This window comes from Gadus macrocephalus, chromosome 2 (assembly GCF_031168955.1).
Source record: "Gadus macrocephalus chromosome 2, ASM3116895v1".
NCBI lineage: Eukaryota > Metazoa > Chordata > Actinopteri > Gadiformes > Gadidae > Gadus > Gadus macrocephalus.
In genome coordinates, this window is record NC_082383.1 from 13936896 (window position 1) to 13956651 (window position 19756).

Consider the following 19756-nt stretch of genomic DNA (forward strand, 5'->3'; position numbering starts at 1 on the left):
TTTGAAAATACAAATGGCGACTGTTCAATCGTAAGTCATTTTTGTATACAGTCTATTATTAAACAAACATAGCATATCAACGATGTTAACAATGACATGTGGTTAAAGCTTAGTTCAATACTTTATATTTGGATTAAGTTTTCTAAGAGGGTGGCAGTGATGTAGACAGCAAAGGTTGGCTTAGCTATAGAGGCTAACAATTAATAGCTACTATGAATATTTTAATGTCGAATTGTAAGGTTGTTTAGTGATGTGGGCAAACATTTTATGGCTTTAAACAATGGCTTCGAACGTAGTGGTTCCAGTCTTTTCCTTATTTCTGCTAATTATTGTGTATTGACAATTTCTTTCTCTCAATTATTCCATCCGTGTGAACAGTTGGGGGATATCCCTAAAACAACGTAAACACTTGGGCTACTGCGATTCTTAACTGTCAAATTACACCTGTTTGTATTAGTATCTTTATCTATTATTTTGACAGTGCTTGTTGTGTTTGTGGAGCTTCTATTGTCGGCATATCTTTATGTACTGCATACCTGTAATTAAAGTACTATTGAGATCGGTTCAACCTTATGCCGCTTTTCCACTGCATGGTACCAGCTCGACACGACTCGACTCAGCTCGCATTTTTTGCGTTTCCACCGCGGTACCATGGTATCTGGTACCTGAAGTGGCTGCTTTTTCTAGTACCTACTCGCTCTAGGTTCCAAGCGAGCTGAGCCGATGCTAAAAGGTGACGTCGGCAGACGGCCGGCGACTGATTGGCCAGAGAGTGTGACGAAGTCACGAGAGCGACATGGCAACCATGCTGGTAACATCCATAGCAGCGCCGCAGCCAACATGTTCCACTTCTCCAACTTCTTCAACATGCCAGCTAATAATAGTAATGTGATCGATGTCCTCCATTGTTGTTATGTGGGTTCTGTCCATGTGTGGGTTGCGTATGTGTTGTTTGCGTCGCGTACACAAATACGTCACGGCCCTTTCGCGCAGCCGACCCCGCCCACGTCCAGGAGGTACTTTTTGCGGTGGAAAAGCACCCGTGCTGCTACCGTGTCGTGTCGTGTCGAGTCGAGCTACATGTGCGGTGGAAAAGCGGCATAGTGCACGATTAATCGTATATATAAATACTTGAACATAAGTTGTGTATTATTAATGTTAATGCATTCCATTTAGAGCAACCTACGGAAGCCACGGTTATGTTCAAGCTTAATGTTTAATGTTTTATTCAGAACTACATTTACAGCCAAGATGGATGTATTAAGAAGAGATGATCCATTGACCAAATGCATCTTGATGTCTTTGGTTATTTAACGCAAGATCTATACTTATATTTATTAAAGGGTTCTGGAGAGATGTGACCCGGCATTCTTGGACCTCTATGGGGACCCGGAGCAGTCTGAATATGTGGAGGCGGACAGGATGCTTCTACAACTGATCGTATGTTTACAAAGTATACTTACTTGTCATGGCTTATGGAGGTCTCCATCTTGTCAAGTGTACATCACTTACTTTCAGTTTTCCAATTTTGTGATTGGTGGATTTGTTGATGATTTTAAAAGTTCCTATTTGTGTGGAAAATAAACACATCAATGTTGTTTATTCAATGTCTCTGTTTTGTGTGTGTACGTGTAGGACAACCGTCGCATCAAGAAGGTTCTATGGAGACAGATGTCTGTCTTTGACTCAATGTTGTCCGATTTGGAGGGGTCAGACTCTTTACAGCAGCTACTGACACAGTCTTTCCCACCCAAACCTGGTAGGCTGACCTCTCCCCTTTCTTTGTTCCTCTCACATTTAAAGGGCCTCTTATGGATCAAAATAAAAAATGACTAAATTTAGCTCATCTTGCTGTTTCATTTCCTTTTGCAATTTTCCTTTTTCCTAAGCAGTGTCCTTGTAGGCAGTTGCATGGTTTTACAGTCATGAATCTTGTCTCTAAAAGGTTCGAAAAGTGATAGAACACGATAGCTGTACATTTTGGCCACAAGCAACGGTTTATAATATATACGCTGTGATTATAGGCTACCTGTAATGCTACACTGGTGCAGTAATATTATCAGCTGCTTCTTACTGGGTAGGGTAAACTGCAAAGATAGCCTAAGAATCACTGCGCTGAAGAATGTGGAATTGCATTTAAAGAAAATGCCCATCTGTTTATAATTGAAGACAGCAAGGCGTGTTCAAGATGGAAGGCCCTGAAGGCGGAGACCAGACTCGTGGAAGAGGAGATAGAGGTCCTGATTGATGGTTTGCTGACGAGAGAAGAGCAGATCGTCAGCAAGCGACTAAGACTCGTGCATCTAGTCAAGGAGCTGACGGAGAAGGTGAACATGCACTTGAGCTAGGGCTTCAATGATCTGGAGATAAATTAATCATAGATCCTTTTCATAATTTATTTATCGTTAGTAATTTATCAAGTCCAATAACAAACAATGGCTGATTAATGTTGCAGTTCAGTTCAAATACTTGATTCTTTGGTTCTTCATAACTCAACAGAAGCATCAAAGCAAAAAGCTGGAGATGGCGCTACAGAAATCCTACAATGCTTTGCATGTGTGTGACGGTCAACTGGCAATTCTGAAGGCTGAGTCCGAGGCAGCAGTCAATTTTCTCGACAAATGGCAAAAAGTAGCAGAAGAGTGAGTGATAAAATAAATTAATAAGAGAACGGCCAGGGTCATGCTGAAGGGAAATAATTACTTGGAAATTATAAATCAAAGCCTTCCTATTTCTTAATCCCAAACAGTAAAGTTTCCTTGTTTGACTGCCAATTTAAAATGTATGCATATCCAGACACTAAATGACAACCAAATAGCCGACGTGATTATTTACTACTATATGTATTTTAGCATCTGTGTTTTATATCTTATGTGAGTGTTTGTTAATTAATCTGAAACATCCACCAGGCTCCGAGGCTGCACGTCGGCCACAAAGGACCTCATGCAGACCAAGTTGCTGCAGTCCAACCAATCAGAGCTGGTTGTGGAACAGAGGCCCCTCCTCGCTGGAGGCCAGGTCTCCAATGATCTGTTGCCTTTGAAGCTGTCAATCACCTGGTGCCCTGATGACCGATTCAAATTGCAGGTTAATGGACGTGTGTTTAATCGATAGATAAAGATAATCAATCATTTTTATGTCAAATCTTTGGCTCAATTCTCCCTGCGTCTGTCCTGGACCACAGCAGATGGCTTATTTAAAGAAGGGATTATTGTTTGGTAACGGTCTCTATCTCTCTGCAGGTGAACCAGGGTAAGGCTGGTCTGGAAGAGAACTGCATGAAGGGTCGTCTGTCTGAGCTGCCCGCCGCCATGCTGGAGGTGAGGCAACGCTACAGCAGCCAAGGGGACATGCTGGGCGAGATACAGACTCTGCACAGCAGGTAAGGCACACATAGAAGACACCCTAAATATATATCCGGCAAATAAACCATCACATATCACCAACTAGGTGGACTTGCAAGTGATTGATGCGAGAGATTACAATGGACGAATGTTTATGCGAACATATATGTCACAAGCAAGAATTTATCTGATTCATTTTTGCCCACATTCCAACTAAACATTGGGAAATCGTTTTGGTCTTTTATTTCTTATTGTTCTGTGTTCATTAAGATTTTGACCTATCATTTTATGCTGATGATATTCTTAAGAAATAAAAAAAATATATATTTATATACGTGTGTGTGTATGTATGGATATATATATATATATATCAGTGGAGGCTTCTCCATTGAGGAGAGGGAGGAAGATCCTCCCTAACATTGTTGAGAATAAAAATGTAGATTGTCCAGACTATTGTAATGAATTAATGCCCTTAAATATGACTTTATTGCCTTTGAATATATAATGTGCGTTTCCCTGGCTAAAGGGACATTAGCACCCCCTATCGCCTATTGACAATTACTTCAGGGAGGAACGTCCTCCCGCAGCCTCCGTTGACTCCCATTCATTTCCCCGAAAGTACTGGCGGCCGGTGGGTAACATGGGTTTCAATGGGAGAGAGGAGGAAAGTCCTCCTCTGAGTGGGTGGGACCTTAAGGGGTCTGAGTCGCGCAAAAATCTATCCGTCTGCGCTATGAACCAATAAGCAGGATCCCTGGACGTTGAGAAGTGATGCCAGATTGGTCATATTTCCCACCCAATTGGGCTACTTTTAACCATGTTAGGCTGGGACAATTATCTTTGGGCGGGAAATCTGCCCAATCTGGCAACGCTATCGATAACAAACCCGGTCTGCATTGCCGCGGTGCTCAGTCGAGACGCAGCGCAAGTGAAATCTGCGATAGCGAGATCCTAAATGCACAATGGAAACATTGGAAAGGGAGGACATTGTTAACGTCTTATTACAAAAAGCATTCCATTCATTCAGTTACAGTGCTAAGTTAGCGACAAAGAAAGAGGTAGACCACTTCCCAAAATCAAGGTCACCAGAAGTAATGGCAACGTCTGTGTTGTGAGTGCTACATGGTTTGCTTGGTACGCATGACTTACTGGTAGCATTACAAGCAATTGTAACTCAAAATAAACATAGCTAAATAACTTCAGTCAGTGAGGGCAAAAATAGGCTCAATGATAGGCCCAGATTTTTTTATTTACTTTGACAAATCAATAGTAGGCCTGATTTGACTAATATGCTTTGCATCCTTTCCTTCTCAAATTACAGTGATGCCACTGGTGGCTTTGTATACATTTTATTCACATAACTCCCTCCCTGCTATTTTGTAGTTCACCAAAACACCCTGAAACAACTTGAGTCTCACATTCTTATGCCACCATACACCAACAGTGCAAGCAGGCCAATGGCAACCAAGCACGCATTCCTTCCTCCCTCACTTTAAAAACCACCAGCCGCCACTGATATATATATATATTGACAAAAAATTGACATAATCGCTCTACTCAGTGGTGGGTGTAGTATGGATGAGTGGAAAGAATGATGTTGGGGTCTTGTATGGTGTAAACAGAACTTAAAGGTCCCATGACATGCTATTTTATGTATTCTTTAATATAGGTATTAGTGGGCAACTAACACAGTATTCAAAGACGTTCCCTAAATTCAGCCGTGGTGCAGAGTTACAGCCACTCCGAGCCAGTCGCACATTGAGCTTCCCCCAAATGCGCTGTTTCGGTGGGCGTGTCAAGGAGGAGGGTGGGGGTGTGGCCCTGAGCAGCTTGCAGCCACCATGCGCTCTGTTTACAGTGGATGTATCGCAATGGCGAGCCGCACACAGCCTTTAGCCGTGTTCTGTAAATATTCTAGAACACACGGGAGTCCTGGAGCTCTATATCTAAATATTATCATATAGCCTACACAGATATCTATATCATATAATATATATTATCACGGCCAAAAGCTGTGTGAGCCGATATTATGAATCTCAAACGACCGCGTTGGGTTCTCCGACGTTCCTGGTTCTTCAACGTCCACATCAATGTGAATACACACACTGTAACGCAAGTGTTTCTTGTCGGTTCTTTGATGTGTCTTGTATTTCCACAACGAGACTGTCGTGGGGGTTATCTGAGCCATGGTTGAGAAGGAATTGGGGGAAAGGAACTTTGATTTGACTCGCTGAAGTACATGAACTGCGACATGCCGCCGGTTACCGCGAGGCACCATCGCCCGGCAGCGGGCAGCCGGCAGCAGGCAGCGCGCGGTTCAGTCGACTTCAGGTTGATGTGAAAGTGGAAGAACCAGAGACGTCGCAGAACCCGACAAAGTCGTTTGTGATTCATAATATCGTCTAGAGGCGCACACAATATGTTATATGATATAGATATCTATGTATATGATATTATTTAGATATAGAGCTCCAGGACTGTAACGCAAGTGTTGTACACTTCCTTGTTATTTGGATAACCGTTCTGCTGTTGGTGTGATGGCGCATAACACGTCGGACTCTCGTATCTGGTATTTCTACAACGAGACTCGTATTGGGGGTTATCTCAGCCAAGGTTGAGAATGAATTGGGGGGAAGGAACTTTGGCTTTGACTCCCTCAAGAACATGAACCACGACATGGAGGAGAAAGGGATTGTTGGTGGCGAATGTCTCCCGCTTGAGCCCCGCTGAGGGACCACCGCCGGAGGCGGAGGTGCATAAGCGCTGCCCGGCAAAGATCCCTTTCTCCTCCTTGTCGTGGTTCATGTTCTTGAGGGAGTCAAAGCCAAAGTTCCTTCTCAACCTTGGCTGAGATAACCCCCAATACGAGTCTCGTTGTAGAAATACCAGATACGAGAGTCCGACGCGTTATGCGCCATCACACCAACAGCAGAACGGTTATCCAAATAACAAGGAAGTGTACAACACTTGCGTTACAGTCCTGGAGCTCTATATCTAAATAATATCATATAATACATAGATATCTATATCATATAACATATTGTGTGCGCCTCCAGACGATATTATGAATCACAAACGACTTTGTCGGGTTCTGCGACGTCTCTGGTTCTTCCACTTTCACATCAACCTGAAGTCGACTGAACCGCGCGCTGCCTGCGGCCGGCTGCCCGCTGCCGGCTGCCCGCTGCCGGGCGATGGTGCCTCGCGGCAACCGGCGGCATGTCGCAGTTCATGTACTTCAGCGAGTCAAACCAAAGTTCCTTTCCCCCAATTCCTTCTCAACCATGGCTTAGATAACCCCCATGACAGTCTCGTTGTGGAAATACAAGACACGTCAAAGAACCGACAAGAAACACTTGCGTTACAGTGTGTGTATTCACACACACACATGTGGCGCTCGCACGGTCGAGTCTCATTGGCGGGCCAACGTCTCTGGGCGGGCCAGGCAGAGTAAGGGGAGGAGCTGAGATTCCTCATGACGTCATGAGCACAGATTTCCAAATCAGCGCGCTTGAGCCTCCGTTTTTTCAAAGGCGAGCAGAACAGCTAGTGCTCGTTTTACACCAAACGCAAGTTTTAGCCACTGGGGGACCATAGGCAGGCTAGGGGAACTCATATTTATGTTAGAAAACCTCATAAATTGAGATTTTCATGTCATGGGACCTTTAACATAAGCCCAAAAGGCACCAAATAAAGAGGAAGCAGACAGAGAGCGAGGGTCGTCCCACACGACATAGCTTCTTTTAAATTACCACATGCATAGTAATTGCCCTCATGTATTGTACATTGTGCAATATATATATATATATACTGAGTAAAACCTGATTATACACTTATTTTTCTGTAGTTTTGCCATAGACTGGCGGCCGGCTCAGAAGCTGCTGGTGTACCTGAAGTCGGCCTCCGTGGTGTGTTCCCTGGAGGTCGAGGAGGGATACCCCAGGACGGGACATGCGTGTCTGGTCTCCATACGCAGGGACGCACAGCCCATTGACACCTCCATGCTGCAGGTACCCTTCAAGACTTACACCCCTGGAGTCTGTTTCTCTTCAGTAGCAAGCTAAATACAAATGAATAAACATTCATGTTGGAATATTAAGTATATTTTACTTTATTTTACCTTTTATTTTTACACGTTACCAGAAATTTAGTACCAAGTAATTTCTAAAGTAAAATTTTATTGTGGATATTATACGTGTGTTCTTGAATGATGGTCTTTTCTGTCTGTTTTTCAGCCTCCTAAGAAAAAAATGAGCCTTACAGAGTGGCTGGTTTTCCTTTCCACTAGTCCCCTCGTCTGAAGACAATGCTTTGTTTCTCAAGATTTTTACCAGACCTGTCCAAAATGTTGTACCTATTTTCCTGAATTCATCTCTTCCTCTCCTCCTTGACACATTTTTCCTGTTTATAATTGTTGTATCTTCCCTGTGGTATTTATCACCTGTTCTTTTATAGGTTGGAGTTAGTGCATTATTCCACATGTTAGCGTTTGGTGCTTCACTTATGAAGTGATGTGGAAGTTTTCTACTTAAAAATATAATTTTATAAATAAAAATGTACACCTTATCCCATTGATGGCCCATTGTTCTTCAATATATGTCACTATGTTGTTAATGTATATATATATTTTTATGTTCAATCTTTGAATTCTGTACGCTACACTTTTCTAAACTAAACTACGTAATTAACGTATGCAGTACTATTTTTAGTACTGTTACATTGTCAGTGTGTTGAGATGTCCCTCTGGGACTCCGGACAGTCTCCTCCCTTGCGACAGATAGCAAACATGCGTCGTACACGTGTTTGGGTGGCACATCCAGACAATTACGTCATCTCTACGTTTTACACTAGGGTGGATAACCTAAACATATGGGTATGGTTTGAGTTTTAGCAGGACAAATATTCAGGTTTAAAACCATTCACACTTGTTATATTTAGTTTTTTTCTCAAATGTCCAGGTATGACTGAATAACCAATATACTCACGACATATTAGGAATGGTGTTAAAGTAGCCCAAGACCTATGACTGCATAAAAGATAAATATAGTTCCACACACATTGTGACAAGTGAGGGAATGTAGAACCTAGAGTTGAGAAAAACCTATAAACTTATTCAATAATTGAATATTACAATAGTAATAGTAGTAGTAACACAATAGTAACACATTAAACACGAATATATTTAAAAAACGCAACACCCAAAAAGGTTTATGGAAAGGGGGGTTAGAATTATTTCTGTAGCTGGTATTATATTTATATAGTCTGGTCTGAGATCATCTCCTTCCCTCTTCCCCTGTCCATAACCAACGACGACATGGATTGGTCGGTACGGTTTCTGAAAATCAGTTTCAACCGACCAATGAGCGCAGAGGAAGAATGATATTTATTACGCGGCGGTGATTTGACCTACATCTTCCGTGCGAGTCGCAAATCGTCTCGGTCACACCGTGAGGCTCTCTTATCACTGGTGCTCGCGACTCTCGCAGGTATTTTTAAGTTAGCCCTGTCGAATACAGAGAGGTCATAATCAAAAGCAACTGCCATTGAAAATGCTAAGGTGGAAGTACTTCTGAGAAATACTTATGTTGAACAACGATGACTGTAATCCACATTGACAGAATTCCAGAAACCAGTCAGGCAAGCAGACCTCTGAACACCAGCTCACAGCTCAATATTGAACATACATACAATGTTTAACCTTTAAGCATCAGCAGACTATAAAGAAAAAAGGTAAGCAAGCAGAATTAAGTGCGATGTAGAAGAATACTAATGTCTGACCAAGACACCAGAATTACGTCACCTATAGGCTACTCAGTTTGAGATAAAAATGTAATGAGTGCACGTGCACCCGATTTAATGAATAGGCATTATCTTTATTCTAGATATGTTACATCATGTCCAGCCTCAACGAGAAACATAATAGTTAGCCTACCTCCACTCCTTTAAACCCTTTCCCAGCCCATACATTCACCTTCTCTGACCTCATCCTGTGGCCTTTAGAATATTTTGATTTAAACTACAGGCATTCAAAATGACAGACCGTGATCTGTGATCTGATAACCGACAGTTGGACAAGGGCCTTATTCGCCTACCGGCCACCATGGTTCCATCTTGTTTCTAAATGCTCTGACATGTTGGACACAGTATTCAGGTGCCCTACCCCGCTGAGTTTGTATTCTAACCACGTCGGAACCAAGATTGCCGCTACATAATTAAGGAACATTGCCGAATGCAAACAGTATATTCTCCCCCATAGAAGTGCTGTGGTTGGCTATTGTAGTACGCTGTCCAATACCAACACTGAAGGAGTCTAGAGGCAGATGGTGGTTTTCATAATTTTCCTATAAGACACCTTATGTACTTTAAAGCTACTTCAATGCCTTTCTTCAATTCATTTTATAATACTAATGATTTAGGGAGCCTTTAGTTGGACCAGGTGTTGGGAGTGTGTGTGGATTATGGCTGGTTTAAGCAGCCTCACCTGACAGAGGGATTGGACCCTGGGGCTGGGTGGGGCTGCACACCTGTAGAGATATCACACATTGTGTTATCTGTGTGCACAGCCATCTCCCCACGCACTCCGGGGAGATCTCCTTGATGGCAGCGGAGCACCCATTATCATGTTTATTATCACACCTTTGCAATAAACCCGATTTTATCACCACCCCACTTTGTCCTTTGGCTGGAGGAGCCCAGAAGATGTCCACTAGGTGAAGCACGGCAGCCAGGGGGTGTGTAGTATGGGAATTGCTCCTCTGGGGTGAGGCTGCTTAAACCAGCCACCATCCACACTCCGCCACAGGTATTTCTAGATTCGACTACATTTTGTTAACTTTGTCCACCTCAAGTTAAACAAAGTTAAAGGTAAAAAATATGGAAAATAACAATACATTTTTTCTTACAGATCAAAGATCTTTTTTTTTTTCCAAGTAATAATGCTTTTACAACATAAATACATACAATCAGGATATTTCAATTCTGTATAATGCATTTCATACATACAAGAATGTTTATATCTTTATATATCTGTGCCCCACTCATATAATATTTGCACCATGAGCATATTTCAAATTAACAAAATATATTTATATATTTAAGTGTTAAATACAGAATTTTAAAAACGTTTCAAGTATATTTGTATTCATGGTGATTTGTTGACAGTTTGTTGCATGGTATTTATGTGTGATAACTTCACACTACTGCATAATGTATCAACTGCATACTGCATTTGAACTGTTTTCTAATGCATACATGCAGTCCAGCCTAGTGTGTGTGTGTGTGTGTGTGTGTGTGTGTGTGTGTGTGTGTGTGTGTGTGTGTGTGTGTGTGTGTGTGGATAGATGGCAATCTTCTCTCAGTAAAGTGGGCAGGGTTCCTCCAGATAAAGGTGGTCTTCAGAGGATTGTTCTGGTCTATTGTGGTTCCGGCAGAACGTTTTCAGCTCAGTACAATTCTGTACAAGTCTTTTTTTGTTGAAGAGATCCATCTATTATAGCAGATGTACTCAGTCTTCAGGGGCCTCACAGGGGGGGGGGGCACTGAAGTGCCAAACTGAAGTGCCACTTCAGTTTACATTTTGACAGCTGCTTATTTTACCCAGGTTACACAATGTCCAAACTCTCCAGCCAACCTTAGCATCTAGTACACTCACTAGACCTGTGGTTCTCCGCGATATCATCACTGTGCGACAGCACTCATATCAGTTTCTCCTTTTTGAAGGAAACGAAAAACAATCAGAGGTTTCTCAGTTCCTGAACTTTGGGCTGACGCAAGCGGAGACAACACAATGAAGCTCAAATGATTGTGACAAACCAGTTTCAGTGGTAAAGAAGAGCGCCTTAGCACGGCTCCATGTTGAGGATGACATTATCATTCATCATTGTCATCATCATGGGCCATCGGTGTGGTGTTTGTGTTCAGCCGTCGATGCGGAAGGAGAGAAGCTTCTCAGAGTGCATGTTGTTGAGGGTCCTGAGGTCGGAGAGCTTGAGCAGGACCCTGGTGAAGCGGGGCGAGTCGCCATGGTGATGATTGGGTGACTTGCTGACTAATAAGCGCAGAGCTTGAATCAGGCTCTCCTGGAGCTGCTCCACCGTGGTGAAGTTTTCGATGCCAGACCGGTCTGAGATGGCAGAGAGAGAGGATGATATTTAAGTTAAATTCCAGCAATTTTTTGCATCTCAAGTTCTATCGTCTTTTCTATCTTGACAATTTGCCAGATCTGTCAGAGGTATGGGCGAGACAATTTTATTTATATGGCACTCTTTGAACACAAAGGCACTTCAGAGTGCTTAACAGAGGCAGGTATCACATTATTTTTATTTTTTTAAGGATAATTATTTGAAAGCAAGCATTGAACAAGCAAAGCCCCCTCCCCTTTTAATTACCTGCAGATACGAGCACCACAGCGGTGAACAGGCCCAGCTCCTCCGGGCTGAGTTCCAATGATGCTAGCTTGTGGCTGAAGTCAAACATGGCCCCCAGCAGCTCGCCCATCCCCATGGCCCGCAGGTCCTCCAGCCCATAGGTGGTGCCGGAGATAAACGTCACCGTCTGTTCTCTCACGTTGAACATCGAAGCAAAGCGCACCATTAGCACCTGAGGAAGGAACAACACAAACCATCAAATTGAGTTCAGGGTTTGCTGGGAGATTAGGAATAAGGAAATCAGGGAGCAATAGAAAATGGCCTTAATTAGCAATTGATTTGTGTGCTATACGTTGAGATACATTCCTAATTCTTTCTTATACTCAATACAACAGTAGATGACATACATCATTATTATGCTGACTGAAAATATGTATTAAAGGCTACAGTTGCACAAAGATGTGTGTGTGCGTGTGTTCTGGTTTTGTGTGTCAATGCATACCTCAAAGGTGCCGGCTTTTAGCAGAGAGACCTGGTCGGTCTGTGACAGAGTGCTGAATCCTGGGATGTGTTTGGCAAACTCCACCACCTCCCGGACGGCAGGGCTGAAGGAGAGGGAGAAGTCCTCCCAGATCTCCTGGGAGCTCTTAGAGGGGTCTGCCCTGGGACACATGTTCATAGGACACGCCTGGACAAAGGGATGGAGAGATATAGAGAGAGAGATGGAGAGAGAAACATGGTACGTTTACATATCATTAGGGAAATGGACGAGGAGAATAGGTAGACAGCCAGCTACATGTATATGGTAGATAGATACATAGATTGAAAGACAGATAGATTCTTTCTCTTTCATTGTCTCCCTTTCATTCTTTTTATCAAACGTCAATGAGAAGTAAATCTGCAGGAATATAAACTTATTGGATTTTGTTAATGAATCCTTGATCGAGACATGCACGCATCCACCAACACGCACGCACACACAGCTGACCAGAAAGCAAGACCTTACAGTTCACGATAGATATATTGATTGATCTGATCTTACCAGCATGATATCAGGTTGGTTCTTCATGGGACAGTTCTGTCCTTGCTGTGCATGCTTGCCATGCATCTCTCCCCCAGGGAGATTGCTGTGGCGGTGGTTGCCGTGGTGATGCTGGGCCACGTTACCACTGGCAAAGTTGTTGTTGTTGTGGTAGATGGTGTTGAGTCCGTTGGCATGGTAACCACTTGAACACTGGTTGGAGACCCAGTTGTTTGTCTCCACGTTGCGGAGGGCTTGTTGGTGCTGGAGGTGTTGTTGACGACGTTGCGGCAGAGGCGTGCCGGGGTTGGTCAGTTTGTCGTGCGCATACAGGAAAGTCTCGCGGTGAGCACGCGCGATGGCACTAACGGTGGAGTCCACGCCGAGACTGGCGGGGCAGAGAGGAGCGGGAGGCGTTGATGGGGAGGGGGAGGAGAGGGCGGGGGGGTGGGACGTCAGCATGTCTTGGGGAGGAGGTGCACCCTGGGTAGAGGGAGGAGGCAGGGAGGAGGACATGGCCGGGGCAGGGGTCGAAGGAGACGAAGGTGCCGAGTTGCTGGCGAGTTGGAAGTCGTTCTGCAGCTGGTTGTTGACCATGTTGTTCATGGCACTCTGCATCTCTGCCAGCATTCTCTGCTTCTCCCGCTTTGGTATGCGGCCGAAACGCACCGCTGGAGCGAGACACAGACAGAGAGAGAGAGAGAGACAGAGACAGAGACAGAGAGAGAGAGAGAGAGAGAGAGAGAGAGAGAGAGAATACAGAAAATAGATTAGGAGATCGTAATGGCAGCACTTTCTCACCAAAGATACCCCAGGAGTGCAGTGTTCTATAATGGAGCCCTTTATAGATTGGCCAGTGGGTTATAATTAAATACATCATGCTTGCTGCCAGCGGGGGCACCTTGGAGCATGCGCTCACCATCTCTGCTCATGCCCACGGAGAGGCACTTCTTAAAGCGACACTGCTGGCAGCGGTTCCTGTTGATCCTGATGATGGTGCAGCTTTCGTTCTTCAGACACTTCTTGTACTGGATGTTCTGCTGGATGCTGCGGCGGAAGAAACCCTGAGAGAACCAATGGAAACGTATTATTAGATGAAAAGTTGATTGATATCAAGGACTGGCTGGCTGTAACCAATTTACCATCAATGTTAAGTTCAAACAAATCTTGATCTGTATTTAGTTTGTATGTGTGTGTATGTGTGTGCGTGTGTGTGTGTACGTAGGTGCGTGTGTGTTTGTGTGTGCGCACATGTCAGTATCTCACCTTACATCCTTCACATGCATGGACTCCGTAGTGGAAACCTGAGGCCACGTCTCCACAAACTTTACACAGCAGGACCATGCCATTCAGCTCTACAGGAACACAAACACGCACACATTCAGTTAGACAGCAGGTCAAAAACCATCCCCACCACTAATAGCTGGAAGAGACCTCATAGTGAAATGTCCCTACGGCGACCTGAACTGGTACTTACTGGTCAGCCTCGCCACGGACTTGCCGGGGGCTGCTCTCAGCGAGCTCCTATCGTCACGGCAACGATGGGAGCCTCCTACTGAAGAGGATGAGGAGGAGAAGGAGGAGGTGGATGAGGAGGAGGAGGAGAAGGAGGAGGAGCCGTCCTCTCCACCCGAGCCGGAGCTGGAGCTGCCACTGCTGTGGAAGGAGGGAGGGGAGGAGGAGGTGGAGGAGGCGAAAGAGGGCTGGGAGTTGGAGTTGTCGCTGTACATGGACACAGGACTGATGCGCGCCTGCGAGCCGCCGCAGGAGCCCACGTAGGAGATGACGCCTCCTGCAGAAGAGAAGAGAAGGAGGAAACAAGAGAACATTTCATGGTTAAACATTGAACACACACACAAACACACACACGCACGCACACAGAGTGAGCCAACATTTGCAGGCTGTGTATAGGGTAAGTGTGGCTCCATTCTTTAACTAGAGAGAGGTGACAAGGGGTGGCTTCGCCTTTGTTTCTATGGACACGTGCCTGAGATTGACTCTGTTGTATTTCACCGTCCCTTAAGGCAAGTAGGTGGTCCGGAGGGAGGTACGCAAGCAAGACAATGGATCCAGTCCTGTTACCATGAGAACCGATTGAGGCAGGGGGACAGGGGAGGACACACATGCGCAGGCTCAGGTGGTTCCTCAGGGGTTCCTCAGGTGTTAACAGATGTCAAAACAACTGGTTACTCGCTTTGCTCTGGAGCCAGGTACACTGCACAACATGAAAGATGGGGGGGGGGGGGCAGGCAGTTTTAATTTGATATGTGGACAGCAGACATTTTCTCCCTCTTTCCCCAAAACCCTCCCACCCTCTTTCTTTCCTCCCTCCTCTCTCTCTCTCTCTCTCTCTCTCTCTCTCTCTCTCTCTCTCTCTCTCTCTCTCTCTCTCTCTCTCTCTCTCTCTCTCTCTCTCTCTCTCTCTCTCTCTCTCTCTCTCTCTCTCTCTCTCTCTCTCTCTCTCTCTCTCTCTCTCTCTCTCTCTTGCTCTCACTCTCAGTCCCTGAATAGCCTTCCATTACTGCCCGACCAAGCCCTAATAAATCCCATAAATGTCCCCTGTTAATCCGAGAAACTACAATATCAAAACCAAAGTGACAGGTCATAAACAATTTTGTAATACTAATAATAATGTAATAATTAATATGAAATATGAAAGAAAGCGTGAATGAAAGTACGAACAATATTAAGAAAACAAACAATGAATGAACAACTGAATGAGCCAAACCAGAGAGGACTAAGAGCTATGATTGATGAGGCTGGATGGGGGTCTCCTTGAGGACAGACCTCGCCTGGTAGTACAGGCTGGTGGAGCAGATGGATTCAGCCCGGAGCTGCTGCTGATATTGCCCAAATAGCCAGACATCCCCCTCATGAGCCCTGGCAGCGGAGCCGCCGCCCCCCACGACTCCAGCCTCCGCAGTGCAGTGTTTGATTCTCATTCTTTATTTCATAGGCAAGCGTTCAAACGTTCAATGTGGGAAACGTACACACACCATAGTGTGGTGTGTGCGGTGTCTTGTGGCGATACCCAAGACGCTAGTGTTTAGTATCTCTCTGGCAGGTGGGTGAGCCGACTAGGGCTTTGTTTTGTTTCAGAAAGGGAACTTTATCCCCCCCCCCCCCCCCCCCCACTGTGGCACTGAGGGCACATGTCACAGACACACGTGGTCTGTTCAGTGTTCTCATGCGAACATCGGCAACGACACACACAAACACACACACACACACACACAGGGACACAAAACACACACTCACACAAACACACAAAAACACGCACACTCACACACGCACACAAATAAAAAAAAATACACAAACACACATACACACATAAATACACCCACAAATAGACACATGACCACACACAAGCAGACACACATACTGGCCCACAAAACACACGCACACAAACATACATACACACACACACATCCATATATATACGCAAATACATTACAGTACCATACAGAACATCTCCCACCACACTGATGTCCTGATGTAATGCATAGCTCTAATATACTCTCTCTGATAATCAATTCATCCAAAAAGGTCCCACAGGCTGAGGTTTCGCGGGGCTCCGCTTGACTGATGGGCATTGATGGATGAGATGTGGAAAGATGACTGCCGCCAGTAGAAAACACATCGGTGCAAACTTATCTCAATGGTGTTGTCATTCAATACCGTCCTTGTTCGGTTTCATTTCAACTGAATACGTTTCAGATGACTAATGTCCTTTATTTGCGGTGTTGTTTATCTGTGAGAGTGAGGTTGCACTGTGTCTGTTGTGTTTGGTTCCAAGGGGACTCAGGACAGCACACTAGGACAGGGGTTGCTTGTGTAATATGGGGTTGACATCTAATAGGGTGGATTCATTATTTATAGTCTCTTCTTAAACGTTAGATCCACAAAATATTGCAGCTTTATATATTTGTGTGAGAGTGTGTGTGTGTGTGTGTGTGTGTGTGTGTGCTTTTTTTGTGTTTCAGAGATGGGAGATTTAAATTGATAAAGAAAATTGCAAAATATCTAGATAATTATAGCTGCGTCAACATAACTAGTCAAGGTAACTTGCAAACCTCCAAATACGTCCCCATGACCACTCTTACCCTAAACAATAAAGTGTAGGCAGACTAGACTCACGACAAGAAACAGAAGGGAAATCCTGATAGAGAGATAAACCCAGAAAATATGTTTTTTGTTTTCAAATCAATTTAATTTTCTTTTTTAGTCTTTTTTAGAAAGCTTGGGAGCGTGTTGGAGGCCATGCCTCCAACCACGTTTGGTTGGTTTGCTAGCTGCAGCCCGATTCTCCCTGGTGTGTACTGCTAGAGAAGCTCGTGTGTTCCAGTCTATCACGCCCCGGCGCCACGTGCGCCTTCAGAACAGCAGACTCGACAACGAGACTGCCTCTATGTAGCCACGCCCATGATAACACGCCTCGTGTTTCCTCCCGCCCTCTTCCGTGCGCTCACGTTTCTCCATTCATTCTGTACGCAGTACAAACACACTCGCTGGCGCTGTCCATGGTACTGGGGGGCGTCAATTATAGGCAAACGAAAACAAATAGCCTACACTTAGATGCAGAGGGATAATTAAAATTTAAAAAAGGACTAGGGCGTGTTAAAAAGGTTTTTATACCAGATAGCAAGAAACAAGAATCGCCCCACCTTTATTACATTTACACGGATTTTGCACGGCATACTTATCCGGACTCATGTGTTCATAAGATTTTGAGACAAAGAGAGTTAAATCTGAGGATAAATCATCTTGGGTCGTTTGCGCTTAAACGTTTTACGATCGGGGCGAGTATATATGGCTCTTGGGAGAGAGCCAGACAGGCGAGCACATTGCTGGCCAACATGCGCCAGAGCGAGAGGGGGAGGAGGAGGAGGACACGGGGTCATATGGGGAAAGGGAGGAATGGACGTTGGAGGCGGACGGGAAGATGGAGGGCGGAGACAGATAATAATGCGGCGAGGAATTATGCCATGAGCCCTACTACTATGAACCAATCGCACGAGGTCCAACGAAAAAACAGAGCAGTGAAAACAAAACGCACATGGCTCTGTTCGCCGGTCCATGTGAACGTCGCCTGGAACACTCGCGCGTGCACATCACTGGGTTGCCAGTCCACCTGACACCAACCCCATCCCCCGTCACGATGACCTAGTTCCCCGAAATCATCTGAACACAAGAGGGTAGGCCTACCCCTGATTTCGGCAGGCTGATGTATGCCAAACATCGAAGGCCCATGACTTATTATACACGTCACGAACTATATATTATTAATTTGGCATGTCTTTTTTTATCAGTTTAATGTTCAAGCCAATGAAGGCCTAACCCTACATTATTATTTTTTCCTTGGGGTTACCTCAAAGGTTAATATATATAACCCCACTGATAATTATATATTATAGACCATTTTTGAGTCCATGAATACTTTACTAAGATTTAAACATTTCAACAACATCATTTTGAGCACTGCACCTCCGATCCAATTGGTCACTAGTTGGATGAATATTTTTCTGGAAGAGTTGATGTCACCAAGACCTACACGCTAAGCAATTAAAAGGACCAAATAGATTGCCACCCTTCAGCAGCTCCTTGCTGAAAGGTTTAACATGATAGGCCTACTTACATTTGGCACACGTTTAACTTTTATTATTTATGTATTTGCAGTCGAACATATTGAAAGCTCCGAGCATGGAGATCCATTTTGACGCACGGCAGAAGTTGGTCCATTGCGTGTTCATGCATAGCCTAGGTCTACATAGGTATACTGTACCCACTTAACTAGTGGGGAGTTTTCACCGTGACATCACACGGAAGAATATGCCACCAGAACACCGTGTAAGGATTGGCTACACGTTGGTGGAGCTATTTGTGAATGAGGCCAAGTGCTATTGAAAACACCAGCCATGCAATTACTGGAATGGCTCATTCAATCTTCAAATCGCAATATGACAAGATTAAAACTTCGTTTACCTGTGTTGCTATTGTTGCTTGTGTCCATTGCAGTCTTCATGTTGAGCTCCAAACGAGTCATGCAGACCTACTTCGCAATCCGTAGATTTTTTTTCAGTTAGAAAAAAACGAAGGATCATCGGCGATCTCAAAGTTATGCGTCTTCGTTTTACGCTTTCTGTTATAGGTAAATTACGCGTGAGTCATAAATCAAACTACTTTGATACGGACATTTTTTCGGAAAGACACAATTGTGTCTGTGCAGGAAGCTTTGCATGAGGCTGCTGGGCTCTTCTATTTGACTGTGATGTGTAGAGAAAAAACGATTCGTGCTGTCACTCGGTCTCGGTCTGTGTCGTTGGGAACTGCAGTTTGTCCCTCGGCCTGCTTTTGCTGTCTGGAAACCCTCTCTCTCTCTTGTCTTTCTCTTGTCTCTCTCTCGCTCCCTCCCTTGACAAGCAGGGCGCGCGCAAACAGCAGGCTCTCGGATCGCACGCGGCAGAAAACGGGACCATGTGACCGCGGGGAGAGCCTCGTGCCCCAGTGACACACTTTTTTTCTACAATCACATCCCTCTGTACTTTTGAAATCCTCGCGCACGTGGGGTTGCAGCTCCACTCGAAGGGTTGTGGGTCAATTAGGCTATTTAGAATATGATGACGTATCCTTTTATATATTAGCCAATGAAAAACTAGCGAGTGTTTTTTTATGACAAGGAGAAAAATATATAAATCGAACGTTTCATCCATTCACCCTTCTTCCATCCATTCTTCATCTAATCAGCCAACCACCCTATCATTCATAATTGGTGCCATAAGAACAGACCATTTCGAAAGAAGGATAGGCAGCCCACTTGCCCAAATTAATAATTATGACTCAATCAACATTTTTGATAGACGATTGCCACCTCCTCTCCCTAACCACCAGTTATGTTTTGTTAAATTACTCACAGCTGTGAGAATTACAGGCCACTCGTTACTGGTCCCTGGGCCACCCATCCATAAACAGACTTCTCCTGTGGCCTTTGAGTCCATGTCTTATAGGCTTGCATCGCCTGGACTGGA

The 19756-nt window shown here is 44.6% G+C and overlaps 2 protein-coding genes across 2 annotated transcripts; one reads left to right on the top strand and one right to left on the bottom strand.

The window, feature by feature from the left end:
* The first annotated feature begins 2 nt into the window (after positions 1-2).
* On the top strand, positions 3-7910 carry si:dkey-225f5.4 (uncharacterized). Its single transcript, XM_060042675.1, has 9 exons — positions 3-30; positions 1344-1440; positions 1636-1759; positions 2170-2327; positions 2500-2642; positions 2910-3087; positions 3243-3382; positions 7192-7354; positions 7580-7910. The coding sequence occupies exons 1-9, from the start codon at positions 14-16 to the stop codon at positions 7643-7645; spliced, it is 1086 nt and encodes a 361-aa protein (XP_059898658.1). The 5' UTR covers positions 3-13; the 3' UTR covers positions 7646-7910.
* Positions 7911-10611: 2701 nt separating this feature from the next.
* Positions 10612-19271, bottom strand: nr1d1 (nuclear receptor subfamily 1, group d, member 1). The gene is made up of 8 exons (XM_060042684.1): positions 18714-19271; positions 14209-14523; positions 13998-14086; positions 13651-13795; positions 12753-13402; positions 12213-12398; positions 11732-11942; positions 10612-11466 (listed from the first exon to the last, which is right to left on the bottom strand). The coding sequence occupies exons 1-8, from the start codon at positions 18772-18774 to the stop codon at positions 11261-11263; spliced, it is 1863 nt and encodes a 620-aa protein (XP_059898667.1). The 5' UTR covers positions 18775-19271; the 3' UTR covers positions 10612-11260.
* Between the last annotated feature and the right edge of the window lie 485 nt (positions 19272-19756).

Coding starts and splice junctions, on each gene's coding strand:
- nr1d1 (XM_060042684.1), bottom strand. CDS start 18,774: ATGACTCGTTTGGAGCTCAACATGAAGACTGCAATGGACACAAGCAAC. Junction 13,796..13,997: donor ATGCATGTGAAGGATGTAAG/GTGAGATACTGA, acceptor TGGTTCTCTCAG/GGTTTCTTCCGCCGCAGCAT. Junction 11,467..11,731: donor TGTGGTGCTCGTATCTGCAG/GTAATTAAAAGG, acceptor CTGCCATCTCAG/ACCGGTCTGGCATCGAAAAC.
- si:dkey-225f5.4 (XM_060042675.1), top strand. Junction 1,760..2,169: donor GTCTTTCCCACCCAAACCTG/GTAGGCTGACCT, acceptor TTATAATTGAAG/ACAGCAAGGCGTGTTCAAGA. Junction 2,643..2,909: donor TGGCAAAAAGTAGCAGAAGA/GTGAGTGATAAA, acceptor AACATCCACCAG/GCTCCGAGGCTGCACGTCGG.